This window comes from Narcine bancroftii, chromosome 1 (genome assembly GCF_036971445.1).
Source record: "Narcine bancroftii isolate sNarBan1 chromosome 1, sNarBan1.hap1, whole genome shotgun sequence".
Lineage (NCBI taxonomy): Eukaryota > Metazoa > Chordata > Chondrichthyes > Torpediniformes > Narcinidae > Narcine > Narcine bancroftii.
This window is the reverse complement of record NC_091469.1, coordinates 47,448,324-47,472,893: the sequence shown is the minus strand read 5'-3', so window position 1 is coordinate 47,472,893 and position 24,570 is coordinate 47,448,324. Positions and strand designations below refer to the sequence as shown.

Genomic DNA, 24,570 nt, shown 5'->3' with positions numbered 1-24,570 from the left:
CTCTGCGGTCTTCTTCAAAGGGGGCTGCTGCCCGCCAAACTGTGAGGCGCCAAGATGCACGGTTTGAGGCGTTATCAGCCCATTGGCGGTGGTCAATGTGGCAGGCACCAAGAGATTTCTTTAGGCAGTCCTTGTACCTTTTCTTTGGTGCACCTCTGTCACGGTGGCCAGTGGAGAGCTCGCCATATAATACGATCTTGAGAAGGCGATGGTCCTCCATTCTGGAGACGTGACCCATCCAGCGCAGCTGGATCTTCAGCAGCGTGGACTCGATGCTGTCGACCTCTGCCATCTCGAGTACCTCGACGTTAGGGGTGTGATCTATTAGCACAGGAAATAATATTTTGAAGATTTTCCCTGCCACCTATTGTAGTAACTGGAAATCTGCATTCTATTCTGATCTTTCATTGCCCTTCGTTTCTGTGACCATTTCAAGTTACTGGATCAGGATCGACTTGTGCAATTAGTCTCTTGATCTTTATTTTAGGAGGAGGAGATTAATGAAACATTCTGCAGCTGAGATAATGGATATTGTAGGAATTTTATTCAGAGCACGATATTTCTTTTCTTTGGCTTGGCTTCGCGGACGAAGATTTATGGAGGGTGTAAATGTCCACGTCAGCTGCAGGCTCGTTTGTGGCTGACAAGTCCGATGCGGGACAGGCAGACACGGTTGCAGCGGTTGCAGGGGAAAATTGGTTGGTTGGGGTTGGGTGTTGGGTTTTTCCTCCTTTGTCTTTTGTCAGTGAAGTGGGCTCTGCGGTCTTCTTCAAAGGAGGTTGCTGCCCGCCGAACTGTGAGGCGCCAAGATGCACGGTTTGAGGCGATATCAGCCTACTGGCAGTGGTCAATGTGGCAGGCACCAAGAGATTTCTTTAGGCAGTCCTTGTACCTCTTCTTTGACGCACCTCTATCACGGTGGCCAGTGGAGAGCTCACCATATAGCACGATCTTGGGGAGGCGATGGTCCTCCATTCTGGAGACGTGACCTACCCAGTACAGTTGGATCTTCAGCAGCGTGGATTCGATGATCCCTTTAAGTCAGCCTCTGCCATCTCGAGTACTTCAATGGTAGGGATGAAGTCGCTCCAATGAATTTTGAGGATGGAGTGGAGACAACGCTGGTGGAAGCGTTCTAGGAGCCATAGGTGATGCCGGTAGAGGACCCATGATTCGGAGCCAAACAGGAGTGTGGGTATGACAACGGCTCTGTATATGCTAATCTTTGTGAGGTTTTTCAGTTGGCTGTTTTCCCAGACTCTTTTGTGTAGTCTTCCAAAGACGCTATTTGCCTTGGCGAGTCTGTTGTCTATCTCGTTGTCAATCCTTGCATCCGATGAAATGGTGCAGCCAAGATAGGTAAACTGGTTGACCGTTTTAGTTTTATGTGCCCGATGGAGATGTGGGGGGGCTGGTAGTCATGGTGGGGAGCTGGCTGATGGAGGACCTCAGTTTTCTTCAGGCTGACTTCCAGGCCAAACATTTTGGCAGTTTCCACAAAACAGGACGTCAAGCGCTGAAGATATATCCCTTGAATATGTGCTTAACTATTGATTCCATCTACAGATTAGTTCAAAGTAATAATAAATCTGGAATTCTGTAATCTGGATGATTTATTTTTAATTTTTCCACATCATCAGATTAATATCTCCCCAGGAGCATAGATAATCTCCAATAATATCCATGAGATTTACAATGGCCACAGGCTTCCAGAGAAGGTGTGGAGCTCACCTCCCAATCTACATCAGTGGTGCTGAGGTGAAGAAAGTAAAGTCCTTAGGTGTAAATATCGCTCTTAACCTGTCTTAGTCTAACCATGTCAACATGTCAATAAACTTAAAAAATTAAAGCTGAGATTTTGAACAAAAGAGTTCTAGAGTTGGGGTTTATTTATCAACTTTAGGAAAGAAAGTTGCAGCTGGAATTACTTCTTGAATGGAGATTTTCTCATTTTGCAATGATACTTGTACATTATTGGCATTGTAGCTTTTAAGGCTTCCTTAGCTCTAATTGAATAGGATGGAAATAGAAATTCATTCCCAGCCAATAGCATAGCCTCTTATACAGATGAGTCACTGCCCTGTACTCCACTCTTGAAAGTGTTGGCTTCAACACAATGCCTTTCGGAAGCAGTGCACAAGGCATTATACAGCACATGGAGTGCCACTTGTTTGAAATTAAGTATTAAGGTACATACTCAATGTTTTCAATTTCAATTATAACTTTAAACTTGAAGGAAGTAAACCTGCTTTAGTTATTTATGAAAAATATGAAGGAACAAATAAATTAACATCACATTATTAAAACTGGGCAACTGTGTGCCAGGCTGAATTGTTGATCTGTAATTGTTCAGAGAACTACAGGTAATAAACAAGGGCCTCGAACTTTAATCACATGGCACATGCTTTTTACTTGCTTTGCAAGTGAATTGTCACATGAAATAGATTGTTAAATGGGATTGCTCTTATTGTGGGAAAAGTTCATAATGGTACTTTTAATCATGTGGTTCTGTAATGCACGTAAGCACAGAGCACACAGAACATGCAGGAGTAATATCAATCCTTGTGCAATGTCCAGTTGATGCCTCCCTTGTGAAATTAATCCATGTACAGTATATGGAATTAACACAGTATGGCAACCGCAGGAAATGAGATCTGACTAGCCCAGTAAATCCCTGCACCTGCTCTACTTAAAGGGATCATTAATAACTTACAAGTTGTTGGAGAGTGAGTTGAAGTATAACTCATTCGAGTCAAATATGTGGAACCTTATAGCTGCACAAATTTGGGAATATTCTGAATATTGCAGAGCTGAAGCTATTTGCTTGTCAACTAGAAAATGGGTGTGTGACACTGACCAGTAAAAGGTGCTAAAGAAACTGAAGGCAGAAGAGAAAAGAGTTTGACCAGGAGGTAAAGACTCAATGACTTTCTCAGAAGCAACACTCCCACTTAAATATTTCAAAGGGGCAATGATACTGAAAGCCAAGAACTTCAAAGTCAGTGAACACCATTACCTTCCGTGTTTGGTTGGCAGAGGTGCAAGACTGGCCTCTAGACCATCCCAGACAAATAAGACCACAAGACTTAGGAGCAGAATTGGGCCATTCAACCCATCAAGTCTGTTCTACCATTCAAATCATGGCTGATGTTTTTTTTTCAATCCCATTCTCCTGCCTTCTCCTCCCAAACTTTGATGCCCTAAATTAATCGCAAGCCTATCATCCTCTAAATATACTCAATGACTTGGTCTCCACAGCTATCTATGACAATGAATTCCACAGATTTGCCACCTTCTGGTTGAAGATATTTTACTTCATCGAGGTGCGACAACAGCCAATCTTCAGCATATTTGTAGTTAGAGCAACACAGAGATGCTCTGCTCAAGGAGCGAGGAATTCGTAACCATCGTCATGATTGACTGGATCTGCCTGGTACTTCTGGTTTGCCATGTCAATGTGCAATATGCATGTAGTAGTTGGTGAAATGGATGCAGGTAAGGTATGAGATTTGAAGGTTAGGTAAGTGAGTTCAATGTTGCAGTTTGTGGTCAGTGGAATTGTTGCAAAGCCCACTCCCAGATCCAATTGCCACCCTCCTTGTCTATACATGCAAATAGTGGTTAGCAGCCAAGAACAAGATGACTGATAGTTTTAATTAAATGGTTATATGAGCTGATAGTTGTGTGGCTCTTTGTAATTCCTTCAACCTTCAGATTGTATTTGTTTGTTGATGTTAAGGTGGTTCATCAAGCTAACTGGGGACCTGTTTTCTGTGCAACTGTGTCTTTCCCCTTCAGTGTAGAAGGCAGGCAGGCAAAGTGTTCATAACACCATCCAGTAGCAGTAAAGAATAAAGAGGAAGGCAACCCTGTCAACCATCTGTTTCTCTTCAAGGGGGTTCTCCTGGACCACTGGATTTTCAAAACCATATCTTCTGCCTGCAAGTAATGGCTGTTTTTTTATTGTTAAAACCAAAAATAAAATTGAGTATCCAATACACCCCAACTCCGAGACCAGGATTAATACAGATCTGAACACATCCCAACTCCATAAGACCAGGAACCTTGTAGCATCTAACACAACCCACCTTCAATCTGGGGGGGAAATGCCACACTCCAGTGATGAGAGACTGGGAACAATACAGCTTCCAGTACAAGCCAACTCCAGGTGACTGGGAACAATGCAATGTTCAAGGCTCTCCAGTATCATGAGACAGGGATCAATGGTACATTTAACATACCCCAGCTCTGGGAGACCAAGATCAAAGGAGCATCCAATCCATCCCAGTAGCCCATTGTACTATCCAGCTTAATAATGAAATTAAATCTCCTTGGTATGTTTTCTGAACAAGCAAGCTCATCAAAAACAGGATAAATGCTAAAATTGAATATTGTGTTTATACAAAAATATCAAATCACTAAGAGATTTTTGATTCATCACAGCATGAGACCTGAATTTCTTGATCCTCCAGCTTTTACTGTCTGCTTCCACAATGCCTGAAAATAGGCTCTTCAAACCACTGAACTCCCAAGATATCCCAGTGACAATCCATGCATGTCACGCTGACAGACCACAACTGATGGATTTACACCGGTCTCACTCTATCTATGTCACACTGATGGGGCACATCTCCCATTATACACCAGTGCCACAATCTGCATGTCATACTGATGACGACAAATCCCAAAATATACAAGTATCTCTCTAGAATTCACACTGACAGACTTAAACTCCCAAAGTCCATCAGTGTCCGAGAGTGCAACATTGCCACACTCTAATAGTTTAAGTTTCCCAAAATTCGATTCATTAAAACTTGGGGAGAGGAGGCCACTGCTATAGATTGACGTCTCCTTCTTGCAGAATGGTCAGCCAGACTAATTGTCTTTTCCAAATGCAGAATGCTGCTTGAAAATCAGGGGCAAGTCTTCCTGCAATTTGTAAGTGGCCTCTGGTCCTGAAAGTCTGCAGCATTACTTCTTATCTCAGGATACAATCCTTCCATGAAGATCTTCAGCCTTCAATTTGTGGGTTACAGCTGAGCTGAGATCTCTCACTTCCCCTGAATTCACTGATATTAATAAATTACACTTCTTCAACTTTGTCAGAAAGAAACCAATCATCAAGTCACAAGGTAGGTTCACCTTCTTTGCAACAATAGACAATAGACAATAGACAATAGGAGCTGGAGTAGGCCCTTCGGCCCGTCAAGCCAGCACTGCCATTTTACAGATCATGGCTGATCACTACCATCAGTACCCCTTTCCAGCCTTATCCCCATAACCCTTAACTCCTTTGCCCACTAGAGTCTTATCTAACTCTCTTTTGAACATAATCAGCGAATCTGCCTCTACCACCCTCTGTGGCAGAGCATTCCACAGATTCACACTTCTCTGGGTAAAAAAATGTTTTCTCATCTCCGTCCTAAAGGGCCTACCCTGTATTCTTAAACTATGCCCTCTAGTCCTCGTCTCCCCCATCATTGGGAACAAGTAATCCGACTTCACCCTGTCTAGCCCCCTGATAATTTTGTATACCTCAATCATGTCCCCCCTCATCCTTCTAAACTCCATCGGATACAAGTCCAGTTTTTCTAGCCTTTCAGCATATGTCAACTCCGCCATCCCTGGAACTAACCTTGTAAATCTGCGCTGCACACCCTCTATAGCTAGTATGTCCTTCCTCAAAATTGGAGACCAGAACTGGACGCAATACTCCAGGTGGGGTCTCACCAGGGCCCTGTACAACTGCAGAAGGGCGTCTCTGTTCCTATACTCCAATCCCCTCTTTATGAAAGCCAACATGCTATTAGCCTTCTTCACAGCTTTCTGAACCTACATGCTAGTCTTCAGTGACCGGTGAACAAGTACTCCCAGATCCATTTGCTCCTCCCCACTCCCTAGCTTGTCTCCATTTAAATAATACTCAGCTTTCCTATTATTGCCCCCAAAATGGATAACCTCACATTTGCTTACATTGAACGTCATCTTCCATTCAGCAGCCCACTCCCCCAACCTGTCCAAGTCCCTCTGCATTTTCCTGACATCCTCCTCACACCCCACACCTCCAACTTCTTTAAGCACCCTGGGATGCAGCCCATCAGGCCCTGGGGATTTATCAGCCCTCAGTCCCAACAATTTACTCACAACCTCCTGTTTCTGGATCCGGATATCCATTAGATCCCCTACTTCCCCAGGAAAGTTCCCCAAGTCTCTGGACACCGCATGACCACTACCCCCTAACTGACCATAACCTATATCCTCCTTGGTGAAGAGAGTTGCAAAGTATTTGTTAAATTCCTCAGCCATCTCCTTGTTTCCGGTAATAATTTCATCCTTTTCCATTCTTAATGGACCAATTTTGGACCGAACCAATTTTTTCCTCTTCACATATTTAAAAAAGCTTTTGCTATCCTCCATTATATTATTTGCTAATTTCCTCTCGTACTTAATTTTCCCCTCTCTTATGACTTTCTTAGTTACCCTCTGATGCTCTTTGAAGGTTTCCCAATCCTCTAACTTCCCACTCCGCTTCGCTATCCTATACTTACTCCCTTTGGATTTGATACTACACTTGATTTCATTAGTTAGCCACGGCTGCCATTTGCATCTCCTAGAACCTTTCCTCCACTTTGGAATAAATTTGTCCTGAAACCTGTGAAAAATGTCCAAAAATACCTGCCATTTTTGCCCAGTTGTCCTCGCAGCTAGTGTATCTTTCCATTTTATTTTGGCTAGCTCCTCCCTCATAGCTGCATAATCCCCTTTATTTAACTGCAGTACAAATGCTTCCGACTTCCTTTCTTTCTCCATTTCTAATTGCAGCTCAAAAGCAACCATACCATGGTCACTATTCCCTAATGGCTCCCCTACATCGAGGTCACTTATTAACTCTGCGTCACTCCACAGCACCAAGTCCAGAATCGACTTCCCCCTGGTAAGTTCCTCCACTAGCTGCTCCAAGAAAGTATCTCGTAGACATTCAATAAACTCAGTCTCTTGTGCTCCTGCCCCCGTCTGACCCAACGATCCACTGCCTGCTCTCTCCTGCAGACCACTGTCCTGCTCTGTCCCAGCAGTCCACTGCCTGCTCTCTGTTGCTGTGGGCTGCTAAGCCTATCCCTAACACTAACCTGAGTCCCATGCCTAACCATAATCCTAACCCTATCCCAAATCTAATCCTAAAGTGAATATAAGGTCACCCACTATCAGACATTAACTTACCCCAGGACATATCAAAATGCACAACTGATTCTACTAAGGGCTAGAAATAGGCATAGCGTAATGAAAACATGGGCCAACCAAAAGTGGCAGTTTATAGTGACACAAAACCTCAGAGAGGAGACAGTGAATACAAGAGAGATGATTATCCTGCTGCCCATATATTGACAAACTAACCTGAACCCTAACCCTAGATTTGACACTAGCTCTGCCAGATTGTGAGCAAGCTGGTCTGTGGGTTTGTCTTCATTTTGAACAGTCTGAAGCCCACTGCCCTGCTCTCCCACTGAGTGAAAAGAAAAAGTTTGAAATCCACTTCTTTCAATCAATACTTACAGTAGATTTTCCATGCCCTTTTATAAATTGTGTGTATATTTTTAATTAAATTTCCATGTATTTTCCTATACTCTTTTATAAATTGTGTGGGAATGTCTTATTAAATGATCCATGCTTTTTTCCATGCTCTTTCATATTGTGAACATATGTGCTTCATTCCCATGCTCTTCTATTAATTGTTGTGTTTTATTAAAAGTAGCATTTGATTGCAAACCCTTGTGTCCAGACTCATCTCTCATGGACCTGACATTTTCTCAACAAACAATGACCAGTGCAGGGACCGACAGCATTACCGTCAGTGTTACTCACCATTATCAGCCTAATTTCAACCTGGCATATAAAACCAGGGGAAAATTGTGAGCCATTTTTTGGGAAAAACAAAGGAGTCTAACATGCGGTCAAATATAATATATTATACAGGACATTAGATGTCGACGCTGTTGAGTTACACGTCCCGCCCCTTTTGTTTGCAGAATGCCTGCGTGCTGTCTAAAACTGCGGACAGAAAGGGAGATTTGTAGTTTTGGTCGTTACTGTGTGAACAACCAATGCTGGAAAATTGGAGATTCTTCGTAATGGTAAAATCCTGCAATGTCTGTGGAAAAATCATAATTGATTCCCCCAAAATGTTTCTTGTGGACCTACCTACGTCAAAGTAGGAAATGGAGGAGCCTCTTCAGTCATGAATTTCAATGAGAAAGGCTGGCAAAGGTGGAATTGTCAGCTCAACTGTCAATTGGAACCATTTGCATGTTAATTTTCACATTACTTAACTTGCCAGTGGCTAACTTCTTAACAGACTGTGGCACTGAGTGACTCTTGCATTGCTTGAAAAATACTTCAATGATTTGGGTACATTAATGAGCAAATTATGGTAATGTTGTTATTACAAATGCACAGAAATTTCTAAAACAATTTAATCTGGCTTCAGTTACTCAAATTCCCATTGATTGGAGTGTTTTACCCAACAAAAAAATATTTTCAGTGATGTTTTATTTCTTGATCATGCAGTTAAAGAGGCAACCAATATGGGACATTGGCAAACATGGAATGAAATGGTTCTTGGCCAGTACTGGGAGACAACTTCACAGCAAATTAGATGTGCTTTTGTTTGGCCATGATTTTTTTTTCTATTTGGTACAAAAAGAGAAGAAAATCTGTCATAAATTTACAAGAAACTTCTTTTTTTTGTACCTTTAACACTTCACAAACGCCCATTGCCTGTGCAGAAACTTACACCCAGGGAGCAGCTATTAGGACAGATGGCCATTGCTCTGCCGCGTATTTATGACGGATGGCGGCACGGATCTGGAGGGCGCTATGAGGCGCCGCTCATCATGAATGCAACGCAAGGGCAGCCTTTTAGGGCTTTCCCTCTGCACTTACAGCTGGCCTCACGGTAAAGGTTTGGCATGAAAGGGCCGAAAGAGAGAGAACAACAGAAAATCTAACAAGCTAAAGAGAGGTAAGGAGAGATGAAAGGAAAGGGGAGTGAAGAAATATAACGAGGCAAAGATATAGGAGATGCAGAACACTATTTAGAGTGATGGAAGGAAAGAAAAAATCATACAAATAAAACACAATGGAAGGGAGAGAGGGAATAGATGAGGAGAAAGAAGGGGGGAACCTGGTGGATCATTTTTCTAAAGCTGCCAGTGTAGCTTCATTTAAAATTCTGCAAATCTGACTAAGTAACAATTATCAGATTAATAATTATCATAGCCAGATCAGCCAGGATCTTAATAAATGGAGGAGCAGATTCAACAGGCTGAATGGCCTAATTCTATTTCTCGTGTTATAATAGGAATTACTATAAGGAAGGCTCATTTCTGTTTGCTATAATGATTCTAGTTTTCCACTGATTTCAGCCATTGGTCTCTCACCATACAACTTCCCCAGCCAGAGAGATGCAGCAGCTCTGAGCAATGGAGTCTGTCACCCATAACCAGGCACAGAAGAATTAAATAAAGCAGGAACCTTCAGTATTACGTATTATTTTGAGGAAGAAAACCGACGAGATGTACACCAGCCACTTTTTTTGAACTTTTTCATTTCCAAAATGCTACTGTAATTTTAGCAGACAGAAAGCAATGAATTTAAAATAGCATCTGACTGCATCTTCTCATCTTAAAACAGCAACCAAACAGCATGGAAACAACAATGCCTCAAAATATATTCAATGAAGTAGCACTATACATTCTAATGTTGCATAAGACATATATAAAGGCCTTTCCACGATGGAGATTCCAAAGGATGTAGACAGTTGTTGGGAACAGAGTGAGAGCCAACAGCAGCAGGGTGAAAGTTTGGGTCGAAAGCTTGTCCGTCTCTGGAGACAATGCAGGGAGATGGGCATTGGGATCTGTGGAGGTCACTGTGAGAGCTTTTGAGTTGCTTTGGAGGTGTTGAATTTGGAGTTACTTGGGGTGGAGATTGGTGAGGCCATCGGAGGAGTATGTTGCATTTTGAGATCATTGGAGCTGGGGTATTAGGAAAAAAATTGGGGTTTGGGAGATATTTAGTAGGTTAGAGAAGGAGAAGTCAGGGTGATAATTAAATGGAGACCAAGAGATTATCAGGAGTGCCTGAGGATGATGACAGTAGAGCAGGGACATGTTTGTTTGGACAAGATCGATAACATTGTGCCCTCCTGCAGAAGGGTGGACATTCCTCCAGCCCTTTCAAATGGCCAAGCCAAGCAAGCTTTTCACATTTCCAGTTAATATCTGCTTCATTATCTGAGGTCTGAGTCCTATGTCTACTTCACACACACAACTCTGCACAAATGATGTCAAAACAAGCATTGTTGTAATTGGTTGACAAAATATATATCCAGCTGTATGCATGACCCGAAGAGACAGATAGACCGATGCGCGCGCGCGCGCACGCACACACACACACACACACACACTATTTAATGTCAATGAGAACACTTTCAATGTACAAGGCACCTGATTGCAATCACCGATTGAGTTCGTTAAAACAATTACATCTGGTAGTGCATTAATAAGTTGCTTCATGTGTTGAAATTTCGAGGTCAATTAGTCCATTAGTCCACAGTCACCATAGCATAGCATAACCAAACAAAATTTGGCACTGAGCCAAGTCTCAAGGAATGAAAAATATACACATCCTATCATTGAATGAATATATTGGTCTTCTGAAAGGACATCTGAGCTTAAAAGTCCTATTCAATGACCAGATGGCCAAAACTTGGTCTGAGAGGTAGATTTTAGGGAGTAAATTATAATTAAAATGGTAAATAGTAAAGCAGAACCCCTTGAAAGGGCAATTTCAGATCTTAGAAGTTCAGAACAGTCACCATAGCTGGAATAATTAAAATATTGTTTGTTTAAGAGGCTTTTGAATATTTTTGGATCAAATGGCTGGAAGAAATTGCAATGCAAGGGATTAGCGAGATTATAAAGAAGTTTGAATTAAGGTGAGTATAATAAAGTTGAGGTGGATATGAGAATGACTCCAGGGCAAATGTTAAATAGTTTAAATTTAGAGAGGATTGAAGCTGGGAGGCCAGTCAGGAGTGTGTTGAAACAAATCTAATTTGGGGCAACAATGGTATGGATGAAGAGATGCAAAGCTGAGGTAGAATTAGACTATGTTACTGAATGAAAAATAAGTGGCCTTACTGATTACACAAATAGTATTAAGACTGGGTAAATAAGGATGGAGTGCAGCCCCACCTAGCTAGAATGTCAAAGGAGGAAAATTGTGTGGTTGCAAAAGGCAATGTTTAGCTTATTATTGTTCATGTAACTCAGTCACATCATTATAAATAATGCTGAAAACTAATTTGTTAAGGGTCATTTAAAAATAAAATGCATGTTTTCATTAAAAACAAATTACCGGTCTTCTTAAAGGACAGCTGGGCTTCTGAGTCCTGTTTAATGACTAGATTTTCTCCCTCCATCACTATCCTGAACACCAAACCCTTTTCTGTCGCAGTATGTTGAGCGTCCCGGGAGATTAGTATTTCTGACAGTTAAGTGAAGGAAGAAATATTAGAGATGTATCTACGTGTTTTATCCCTGTGGAGAAGTGTCTAACTGTAGAGAGGTTAATGAGACCAGCGTCTTAGCTCCTCTCACACTGCTTTTTTTTCCAGCCAGTGACTGCAACAGAGATCTTTGTCTGAAATGTGCAGAACCTGAAACTGTTCAGAGTTCCCTCCAACCCCAACATTCTGCACCAAATTCTAATCCTCACACTCACCAGGCACCATTCCTGTCAGTGTTGGGGGTGGGTAACTGCCCTGTGCAGCGGGGGGCACATGTGGAGGATAGCCAGGAAGAGTCGTGCTGGCCAAATCACGACCTGGAAAACAAGGCAAGATGTAAGACACCACAACAAGAGTTTAAATATGTATCTGACATAAAAGCTTATGACTTCTATTGTAATAAGGATGAGTCCTCCAGGTGCACTTTTGGAAGATGCATACAGTGACCGCCCCCAGAATTGTCATCAGCTGCTCATTCCAGTCAGATCCCTTAATGCAGGTTCATTCATGATTCATTGAGGCTGACATCAGGTACCTGCTATTCAAGTGGATATTGGGAAAGCTCTATTCAGTATGTTGCCAAAATGAGGCAAGTTTTGTGAGACCACTGACTGAGCAGAGTCCATAATATCAGTGGATACCACAATACAAAATTCAGAGGTACATTGCTACAAATAAACATGAGAAGGATACTGTGAGATCAGACACAGACAAATTATAATCAGACAAGCCAGTGCTACAAAGTTGTACCCACCTGAGCCGTCTACTGTTATGAAAGGTACACACAAGATATCTGATGTATCGTTGGGATACATATTTGACATATCTGTTCTGGTGAAGGAGTCCATACCCAGGAGGGTATATACACTCAGAACATCTGTTTACAAGGGGAACATACAAAAGACGCCTGTTGGTATCAAAGAATACATACTCAAAATACCCATTTTAATGAAGGGAGTATACACAAGATTTGTATTATTAATGGGGGATGTCAAATCAAGGTTTTTTTTAAATCAGAAAGGGAAACTTACACAAAATGATTGTCAGTGCAAAAGTGTATGAACCACATTTTTGTCTTCGTGGACAGCTTCTGCTAAGTGGTACATTTTGAACATGTCTGTTTTAATGAAATAGTGTGTCTGTTATTACGAGGAATATACATCTAAAGAGCTTGTTCTTAAGAAGGAATACACCTTAAGATGGTAGAAAATTTTATCTTTTTCAAACATTTGTAGACTTTCAGTTTATTTCATAAAAGCCTGAAGTAAACCATAGTGTCACTGACACCTTTTGTGTGTGGCTTTACCCAAAGGGGTTTTTGGTGGTGCTGGTGTTACTTGGCTTGTACTGGCATCTCACTGCTTCATTTGGCATTGACTTGTCCAATTGACACCGTCTTACGTAAGCATTTTCTGCAGGACACAGTACGATGAACAATCTACTTAACAAGTTAATAAGATGGCAAGTGAAGCAATTACTAATGTGCTGAGTGGTAATGATTGCAGAGGTTGCTAGAAGCTTTCCCAACATTTATTGATGATGTGCTAAATGGGGCAATATAAGCTAATCACTGTGATTAGTTCACCTTCAAGTGAAGCAACACTTCACTTGTGTATCCACTGGACTGATTTACTGCATCCGGTGCTCCCTTTGTGGCCTTCTCTTCATTGGAGAGACTTGGCGCAGATTGGGAGATCGCTTCGCTAAGCACCTTCACTCTGTCCACAACAGTAACAGAGACCTCCCAGTAGCCAACCATTTCATTCTGTGTCACATCCCCACAATTGTATGTCTGTCCCAGAAAGACCACCAGTAACCACATGTAACCACATGTAACCAGTATGCACTGTCCCAGAAAGACCACCCGCAAATTGGAGGAACACACCTTATTTTCCGTCTGGGCGCTCTCCAGCTAGATGGCATTAACATCAACTTTTCCGGTTTCTGCTAACTGCTCTTCTCTTCCCCCTCCCTCTTCCTTCCCCTTTCCAGTTCACCTCCCTCCCTTCCCCCTCCCTTCACTGAGCCATCCCTCATCCCCTTGATCTCTGCTGTCCCCTCCCTCCTCCACCTATCACCTCCTGCCTTGCAACCCCCCTCCCCTCCCCCACTCTTTTGTTCGGATGCCTATCAACATTTTTCCATACCTTGATGAAGGGCTCAAGCCCCAAACATCAGTTCTGTATCTTTACCTTTGCTACATAGAGGACACTGTTTGGCCTGCTGAGCTTCTCCACCATTTTGTGTTTTTACTTCAACCACGGTGTCTAGAGATTTTTGTGTTTTACTTCTTAAGCTAATCACTGGATTGTTAAGGTAGCAGCAGAATTTTTCTCCATTTAGTCCTTTGCATGAACATGATAAAGATTCAAACTTTCAATATCAGTGTGATCTATGATTGTAAAAGCTTATTAATAGTAGGCCAATTATTAGCCATTTTTGTAAATAAATTCTTTAAATTTCATTTGTAAACACTAAAGTTAGTGGTCTATTTTATCCCATTTTTTTAAAATTAAATGATGTGCAAATCTTGTAAAAGAAATCTCAGCAAGAGGAACGCTTTATTTAATTTCCAGTCCAAACCCTTTCATTGTTCCTGCAAAAAAATTCCTCTGCAATAATGTAACAATTTCCCTTAAATGAGCAACATTTAGCAGGGTTAAACCATTCAGAAGTAACTGAATGCAGGAAAAACAGATTCTGTTAAAACATTCAACTAGAATCAATTTGAATATGAACACTGGTTCCATTTGCCCATTGTCATATTATGAAAGGAAGCTGGAAAATTTGCCCTGTACTGTCTTTGAAGAAAGCTTAAAGCGTTGATTCTTATGGCCCTAGAATTCAATTGTGCCCTCTTTTGGCAGCTTAATCGAGGATTCTCTGCAAAGCCCTCAGAGGGTTTAACATAGCAGAAATTCACAGGAGACAGCTTAGGAGTGGCACAGACAAATTGGAACAGACAATCGGCACTAAGAAATATGCTTCTGCAGACTTAAATTTCAAATGCCATTTACTGCTCTCACCCAATTAACTCATTGGGTTAAAAGCAAGCAAAGGAACACCTGGGGAAAGAATTGATCTATGGTGCCTTACAGATAGTTTTTCTGCACAGGCTTCAGTCAAAGGCAGTAGTATGCAGCGCTCACAGGCCTTTCTGTACCAAATTGAGCAGTACTTCAATAAATGTTCAACCAAATTCAATAAATGTTCAACTCATGTTAACAGTTAAAGCCTTACAATATACAAATAAGAAGTGGAACAACTGACTCTATAGAAGTACAGCACTGATAATAAATGCAACTTGTGGGTACATTCATACTGAGACAACAGTACAGATACCTATTGTTGTCTCCTTTCATACAGGTAGCAACTGCAACCATTGAAGTGCATCTGCTTTTCCAAACAACACTTTGCTTACCTCTCACATGGCTCAGTGCTGTGCCACATGAATCAGTTCCTATAGCTGGTCTCTGCATATTGACAATAGAATCTTTACATTGTTAATGAGGAGCAGATCTCATACACAGCACATATTGGGAAATTACCAGCATAACATTATGAGAGTAAATGAGGAGAATTTCTTCTGGCAAGAAATTGGGTAACCAGAGTGTGCATAAAAAGTAGGAAGATGAAGAATGGTTTATCACTAACAAAGTGGTGCAATCAGAACATAACACTGCCTGAAATGTAAATAAATAGCTTTTAAAAAACTGTAAACACTGAAGAGAATGCTGGGGATGGAAGTATCAAAATGCTGGCATGGGCACCATAGACTGAATGGCTTCCCTTTGTATTATATCATTCAATTACTTCCTCTTCATTAATTTTAAATCTATTGAAAACTATGGTCCATGAACTTGGAAATTCCCAGAATGCACCCACCATGAGAATGAAAAATAACACAAGCAGGTGGAGGCCATTTGGCCGCTCATCCCTGCTCCTTCTCTGAACAAGTTGGCGGCTGAGAGTTACTTCTCACTAGGCAATCAAAATCATTGCCCTCAGCATCAAAAGAGACCTAAGAATATGAGGTATTGTTCTGATCAGTATAGCCAAAATGTAGGTACCCCTCCTGGTCCAATAGCTTGCAGGCATCATCCTGCGTTCTGCAGAGATTTGAGGCAGACATAGATTTTAATCCCAATTTCAGGCATTGACATATGAAAGGAAGGAAAAAAGATAAAGATCTGAACTGAATGGACTTTAATTTTTTCAGTCAGCTGCTTGGGCTGTGAGTCAGACTTGTGACCTGTCCATTTTATTTCTGGATATAATTCAGAGCGCAGTCTGAATGGGGAAAAAATTACTTTGCATGTGTGAGCTGGCAAGTGCAAGAAGGAAACATGTAGTTAGAGCAAAGAGGGTTCCAATGAAGTCTAGCAGCACTCTCCATCAGTACGTAGAAGCTCAGGCATTCAGCAGCTCTGCTGCTGCTTCTACACGTTCACTGTTCATGTTGAGTTCCTTCACACATTATCTCATTAGTGTTGGATAAAAGAACATTAACATACATTCAATTGGACTGCTTTCGATGACCAGATTACTCTTTCTGACAAGAGGTCTGCACATTATCTGCGCAGAATGGCACTACAAATTCTAAATGAAATCAGTAGTGAGAATGGGGCTGACCCAAGGACTGAGAGGCCAAACCTAATAACTCTCTACATTAAATGTTGATCGGGTAGGCACAATTATCGATCACATCACTGGCTGCCTGGAATCACCTGCTGAAGATGGGGGAAGTTAACATTAACTAGGAACATTACAGCAGTGATGTTATGACCCAGACAGGAGGTGAATAATAATGAGTATTCCAGCAGATTACTGTCATTGGATAGAAATAATAAAAGTGAAAGGAAAGCATTTAGTATTAATCAATCATATCCAGTGCAGTGAACAAGCACCAGAAAAGATTTCCGTAAGGCAATAATGCTGAACAGTTAATAATAAAAATAATGGTGAAGAAATGTGGCAAAATATGCAATAATAAATAAGCCCATTGTGGTTAACTACTTGTATTCCACCTCATTTCACTCCCACTCTGATTTATCATTCTGTGGCTTCCCATACTGTTAGAGTGAGGCTAAACGCGCCTTGAGGATCAACACCTCACCTTCCTCCTGGGCACATTGCAGCCTTATAGACACTAGAATTCCACAACTTCTAGAAACTGGATTTTTCCCTCTCTATCAGTCATCCTTCTGTAAGGCAGAGATTCGTGTGCACCTCCTCCAATGAGGCAGAGATTTGCATGCACCTCCTCCAATGAGGCAGAGATTAGCATGCACCTCTTCCAATGAGGCAGAGATTCACATGCACCTCCTCCAATGAGGCAGAGATTTGCATGCACCTCTTCCAATGAGGCAGAGATTCGGATGCACGTCCTCCAATGAGGCAGAGATTAGCATGCACCTCCTCCAATGAGGCAGAGATTCGCATGCACCTCTTCCAATGAGGCAGAGATTCACATGCACCTCCTCCAATGAGGCAGAGATTCAAATGCACCTTCACCGATTGCAATCAATGTGATCTCCTCTACGTCAGCAAGACCAAATGTAGATTAGGCGATCTCTTTGCCAAGCATCTGTGTTCTATCTGCTATGGCTATCTAAAGCTCCTGGTTCCAAGTTATTTTAATTTGCCTTTCCATTCCAACACCAGCCTGCCTGTCCTCAGCTTCCTCTACTGCCTGGGTGAAGCCAAACACAGACTCGAGGGACTGCACCTCATATTCCACTTGGGTAGTCTACAAACCAATAGACATGAATGATGAATTATCCAATTTCAAGTAATTTTCATCTCCTCCAATTCTTTCTCTGATCTACACAGGTCCTCTCTCACACACACACACACTTTCCAAAACTCCCCGGACTGCTGTTACCCAGTTTATTTCCTTCTGCCACCTGGTTCCAGCTGCCCATGATCCTGCCACTGTTCCCCTATCCCCTCTCCCTACTGTTCCCATCTGCTCACCATCCCTTCCTCATCTGCTTCTACTTATCACCTTCCATTGTTATTACATCCATAATCTGCAGCCCTTCGTTGTCTCTACTTACCAGCTCCCAGCTTCTGTCAGCATCTCCACCTCCCTCTCCCACTTGACACAATCTGCCCATCAACCCCTCCTCTCCTGGAAACACATTGTTTGCCAGCTCCTGCCTCCATCCACCATCAACCTCATTATACTGTGCATTTCCCCTTTAAAGGTAAAGGTTCCATCAATGTCACATAATATTACATTTAGAATGTAACATACATGAAATTCTTTAACTTTTGTCTACCATAAGGCAGACAGAGAGTCACCACTTTGTCCAGCACCACTTACAGAAACCTATAGCACCTAATGTTCCAAGGCGGTCTCCCTTTCAAGTACTGTCCAGGCCTGAGTCTGCTTAGCTTCTGAGGTCAGACAATCTCAGGTGAATTCAGGCTTATACTTGATTCTGAAATAGTGAACATCTGTTTGCCTCCACAGATGCTGCCTGGCTGACTAAATTCCTCTAAAGGCACCTTTTTAAGCATCTGGTGATATTGGCTTAGATTGTCTTTTTTCCTTTTTTACTCCAGGAATGGAAGACACATCCATCCTGACCTGCTGGACAAGTTCTCTTGCTCTGTATTTCACAACCCCTAAACCCTTTTCTCTACGTTCCTTTTGGTTCTCTCCCTCTAACTGTGTCCATTCAACTCATTGACCAGATTATCTTGAAAGTGGTCTCATGAGTAGATGGGGTGGAATAGAAGGGGTATGCTTGACTTCATTGGTTGGGGCATTGAGTATAAAAGTAAGGAAGTCATATTTCAGCTATATAAGTTCTTGGTTAGGCTGCACTTGGAGTTAGGCAATTCTGGTCACTCCATTATAGGAAGGATGCATAGGCTTTGGGAAGGGTAGAGGAAGAAATTTCCCAGGAAGCTGCCTGGATTTGAGGGTATGAGCTATGAAGAGGGGTTGCACAAATTAGGATCAGTGTCTCCTCACTGATCATCAAAACAAGTGCACCGCAAGGATGCTCACCGCTCTACTCATTGTACATCCACGACTGTGTAGCCAACACAATTCCAATGCCATCTACAAGTTTGGAGATAACACCACAGTTGTCGGAAGAATCACAAATGGCAATGATGAAGCATAATCAATGGATGTCAACATCTCTGAGGATCTGTCCTGGAGCCTCCATGTTGATGCAACCACAAAGAAGGTTCGCCAGCAGCTGTACTTTGTGCGGAGTCTAAGGAGGGTCAGTTTGTCACCAAAGACCCTTGAAAACTTCTACAAGTGTACCGAGGAGAGTATTCTGGCTGGTTGCATCACTGCCTGGTACGGAGGCACTAAATCTCAAGACAAGCATAAAATCTAGAGGGTTGTTAACTCAGCCTGTGACATCACAGGCACCAGACTTCACTCCATCGAGGACATCCATATAAGACAGTGTCTTAAAAAAGCAGCATCTATCCTCAAAGATCCCCACCACCCAGACCAGGCCATGCTCTCTTCATTCTGCTACCATTGGGGTAAAAGGTACAGGAGCCTAAAGACAAGCACAAGGACAGCTTCTTCCCCACTGACATCAGATTCCTGAACAATCAATGAACCAAAGACACGGCCTTACTTTTCGTGCCCTATTATTGTTATTATTTAATTTTATAGTAAGGTCTTAAGATGGTTTTAATATGCGTTTGCTCCAAGATGCTGCTACAAAACACCAAATTTCATGACTTGTTCATGACAATAAATCCCAATTCTGATTATGAAATTAATAAAATTATGAGAGGCATAGATAAAAAAGACAGTCATCATTTTTTTTCCAGGTTAAAAATGTCACTCAGTAGAGGACATGCATTTAAAGTGAGGCGGTGGGGTGGGGTGGGGGGGGGCGGCGTGTGGTGTTTAATGGAAATGTGCAGGGCTAGTGTTTTTTTTTGCACTGAGTGGTAGATGCCTGGAAAGTAGCAGCGGAACCTAATTCTACTGTTACACTTCTAAACACATGAACATGCCGGGAATAGAGGGATATGTATCCTGTCCAAGCAACAGAGTTTTAGTTTAATTTGGGCAACATGCTCAGTGCAGACATTGTGGACCAAAAGGCCTATCCTGCCCTGTAGTCTTCTATCTTCTATGTTCTCTCTTACCCCCATAGACACCAGGGGATGTCCTTCTCCTTCAACCTTCCTGAAGCTTAACAAGATTTTTTTTGTCTCCATTCCTGTTCAGACAACAGGTCTTCAACCTGAAGCATTAACTCTACTTCCTTTCTACTAATGCAGCCTGACTTGCTAAGAGCTTCCACTATTTTTTGTTTTTAATTTAGTATTCCATCTGGTTTGCTTGTTTTATCGGCCTCTCATCTCTTTCCAGCTCTCTCCCCAGTCAATTTTTCTAAAAATAGTTCAGGATCCAGTCCAACTTTCTCAAGCCACTCTTCATGTACAACTTTAGACACCAGGAATTATTCTGGGCATTCGTTCTTTGCCTCTTCAATGCTAACACAGACTTTTCTCAGCCAAATACAAATGCTCTAAGGAATTAGCTGCGAGACATGGTGAATGGTAGGGTGTTAAATAATGCAATTGAACAGAGAGATCTAGGAATAATGGTACACAGTTCCCTGGAGGTGGAATCTCAGGTGGCTAGGGTAGTGAAAGCGGCCTTTGGAATTCTGGTCTTTATAAATCACAGCATAGAGTATAAGAGTTGGGAGGTAATGTTAAAATTGTACAAGGCATTGGTGAAGCCAAATTTGGAATATTGCGTTCAGTTCTGGTCACAAAATTATAGGAAGGATGTAAACAAAATAGAGAGAGTACAGAGAAGATTCACCAGAACGAGACCTGGGTTTTAGCACCTAAGTTATAGAGAAAGATTAAACAAGTTAGGTCTTTATTCCTTGGAGCGTAGAAGGCTGAGGGAGATTTTATAGAGGTTTTTTAAATTTTGAGGGGGATGGATAGAGTAGATATGGATAGACTTTTTTCCCATTGAGGATCAGGAAAATTCAAAGTAGAGGACATGAGCTGAGAGTTAGGGGCCAAAAGTTTCAGTGCAACACAAGGGGAAGCTTCTTTACTCAGAGAGTGGTGTCTGTGTGGAATGAGCTTCCAGAGGATGTGGTGGAGGCAGATACAATATTATATTTTAAGAAAAATTTCATAGAGTTATATGGATGGAAAGGGTATGGAGGGTTATGAGCAGAGTGCAGGTCAGTGGGACTAGGAGAGTATAAGAGTATAAGAGTTTTGCCTTTTTCTGTGCTGTAATTGTTAAATGGTTATGTCTTATTGAAATGAAAAGACTCTAGATCTCCAAAGTGTTTCAATGGTTCTCTCATATTATGTCCTGTTTAAGTTCAGAAAAAATTAGATATCATGTATTTGACTCATCGGTGAAATTTAAAGAAACATGGTGACCTTTTATATCTTATTTTCATTTGATGTAAATGTTTTTAATGTGATTAATGTACTCACTCTTCCAGATGAGATATAGTCTTACTTTTGTTTTATGATCCATGGTATGAATCCAAGGCAACATAATATAGGTAACCCTCAAGATAAGCTGCTCAGGTGTTTTTTTTTGGTTACATTTTTAAAAAATCTAGAGTAGGTTAGGTGGGTTTTTTTCTATATTATATACACATACATATACACACATACTCTGTGTGTGTGTGTGTGTGTGTGTGTGTGTGTGTGTGTGTGTGATATATATATACATACTGTTTTTTTTCAATTTCATTACCTTTTCTTCATTGTTCGGCATTTATTATAAAAAAGATTCAAAAAGAATTGGCTGCAGCTTATGATCTGGCTCTCCATGATTCCTTGATTTATTCAGAATGATCAATGTATAGCTTGGATTCTATAAAGGATTTGCTCCATTTTTTTGTCATTGAACCAGAAACAGGAATTTCTCTGTGCGGAACACGATGCCAAATTAACCATTCCCATTAGCCTACACAATCCACACCCTCCACTCCCAACACGCTCCTGTATCTGTCTAAATTCCTCTCTCAAATAGTCTCTGCTTCTACCACCCCTCCCAGCTGGGTGGTCCATGCACTTATCACTCTGTGTAAAAATATACTTGCCTTTAAAAAATAATCTTCTTTAAATTTTCCCCCTCTCACCTTGAAGCTATGCCTCTTGCTTTTGGGAAAAATACTCTGACAATCTAACCTTTCTTGGCCTCTCACACTTTTATGAACATCAGACTCTGATACCCCAGAGAAAACAATTAAATTTGTCTGGCTAACTCGCATTGAAGCTAATACTCCCTAAATCAAGCAACACCCTGATGAATCTCTACTTCACCCTCTCTAAAGCCTATAATGTGGCAACCAGAACTGTACGCACACACAATGTAGCCTAACCAAGGTTTTATACAGCTGCAACATGACTCCCCCAACGCTTAGCATAGTGATTAGTGGCACAGTTAGTGTAGCAGTTAGTGCAATGCTGTTTCAAAGCCAGCGATCGGAACCAGGGTTAGAATCTGGTACTGCCTGTAAAGAGTTTATACGTTCTCCCCATGTCTGCATGAGTTTCTCCCGGGGGCTCCGGTTTCCTCTCACTATTCAAATTGTAGGTCAATTGGGTGTAATTGAGCGGCATGGGCTCATGGGCCAAAATGGCCTGTTACTGTGCTGCATGTCTAAAAAATTATGCTCAATGCTTTGACCAATTAAGGTGTACGCATATCCTACACAGGCATAATGTGCTTGCATAGTGGGGCCAGCCACAGCTTTACCACTGAACATCCTTCAAAATCCAGCACCCAAAATGACGATGCTCACCATCAGCAGTCCCATCCTCCAGGGTTGTGAGCCCTGAACAGGGCACCAGAGTGGGAGAATATGCACCTTCTGAAGAGGAAATGCCTTGAAGAAGACCCTACAGGGCAGGAAACCACATCAGACTACCTTGAATCTCAAAACATATTCTTCCTTCACCACCCATTGTATGATGGGGAACTATGGACACAGATCCAAGATCCATCTGTAAATCAATGGTCAAGAGTTCTGCCATTTACTGTAAACTTTCCCCTGACATTTAACCTCCCTAAGTGTATCATCTCACACTTGACTGGATAAAACTCGATCTGCTATTTCTCCACCCATTTCTCCAACTGATCCATATTCTGTGGTACATTTTGACAACCACTGTCAACAATGCCATCAATTTTTGTGTCTCTGCAAACTTACTAATCAGACCATCTATATTTTCTCCAAATCACTGTATATAATCATAACAACAGATGGCTTAGCACTGATCCCTGCAGAACACCACTGGTCACAGACATGCAGACAGAGAAACTGCCCTCTACTGCTATCCACTGTCTTCTATCATGAAGCCAATTTTGGATCCAATCTACCAAGTCATCATTGATGCCATGGGTCTTAAACTTCTGACTCAACTTACCATGAGGGGCCTTGTCAAATGCCATACAAAATTTAAAGTGGACAACATCCACTACACTACCTTTATAAATAACCTTTATTGGCTCCTCAAAAACTCAAGTTAGTAAGACATGACCTGCCCCTCACAAAGCCATGGTGGCCATCCTTATAAGCCCATGCTTTTCCAAATACAAATCAACTAGACCCTAAGAATCCTCTTCAATAAATTCCCTATCACTGATATGAAACTTACTGTTTTATAATTTGCTAGATTATCCCAACTGCCTTTCTTAAACAAAAGAAAAGAGGCTTAGAGTCTTTGACAATCTAACCTTTCTTGGCCTCTCTCATTTTGATAAACATCTATCAGATCTCTTTTTAAACTCAATGTCCCAGAGAAAACAATTCAAATTTGTCTGACTCTCATTGAAACTAATACTCCCAAGTAACACCCCGATGAATCTCTTCTTCACCCTTACTAAAGCCTTACATGCTCCCTATAATGTGGCAATAGAACTGCACACACATAATGGAGCCTAACCAAAGTTTTATACAGCTGCAATATGACTCCCCCCAACTTTTATGCTCGATGCTTTGGAATAAACCATTTCACTCATCATGTCCATGCTGACCTATATCTATTAACCCATCTTCCAAATCTTGGCTCATTACCTTCTATACCGAGGTGATTCAAATGCTCTTTTAGATACTTCTTAAATGTTGTCAGCAATTTTGATTACACCACCAATTTTGTAACAATAGCGATTATTTCAGCATGATTATTCACATCTCCATGTCTGTCTAACGTAATAAATTTCACAGCCTATTCCATTGGACACTAGGGTGCAAGTTAAAGGCGCAAGGTCATGCATTATAAAAAATGGCCTTGCATTATAAATGGTAACATTCACAATGTCAGGACATCTCAGATTCATTTACACATAAAGAAGTACTTTCTTCCAAGTATAGTCATGGTTGTAGGGAAGGAAAACATGTCATTGGAAGATCCCACGAGGTAAACAACACAGCATCGAGGAAGCCAAATAGTGCAAGTTAGAGTGCTTTGTGATCATAGTTGATGGACGACTGTTAGCCTGGATTAAGACTCAGACAGAATACTTAAACAAATACAGTGAAGACAATGAATGACAGCCTAACACTGCTGCTGCACCAGTTCTTCAATTTCAGCGGGGATCAATCTGCATTAAGCCAGAGGATACTATTCTTTGATTAGTAGAGAAGTAGTTGGGCTGAGAGCAGATACTGGACAAGCTGAGAAGCAGTAGATTCAAGAATAACTAGTAATAAATCCCCTGGGTTAGAGGCACGAATGTGGGAGTTAACTTTCTCACTGGTGCAGAAGGTAAGATAATTGCAAGAACATAACTAAAACAGTCATCAATATCAAATAGTTTGGTGTGCCTGATATATATCTTATGGTTTTTTTTTTGGTTTTTTTAAATTTAATTTTTCACACTGTGAACCATATCAATCAAAATACATACAAATATTTCCCTCTTAAATATACTCAGTGGCATTTTTTCCCCTTTCCCCCCCCTACCTTCCCTTCCCCCTTCCCAACCCCTCCAAACCCATTAAACATTC

At 41.5% G+C, this 24,570-nt stretch overlaps 1 protein-coding gene across 1 annotated transcript in view; it reads right to left on the bottom strand.

Moving 5' to 3' along the window:
- pax5 (paired box 5) overlaps window positions 1-24,570 on the bottom strand; it is a 246,713-nt gene that overhangs the window by 34,215 nt on the left and 187,928 nt on the right. Inside the window, exon 8 of the mRNA XM_069925912.1 lies at window positions 11,785-11,886. Coding sequence (XP_069782013.1) covers window positions 11,785-11,886 — 102 coding nt within the window. The remainder of the gene's footprint in view (window positions 1-11,784; window positions 11,887-24,570) is intronic.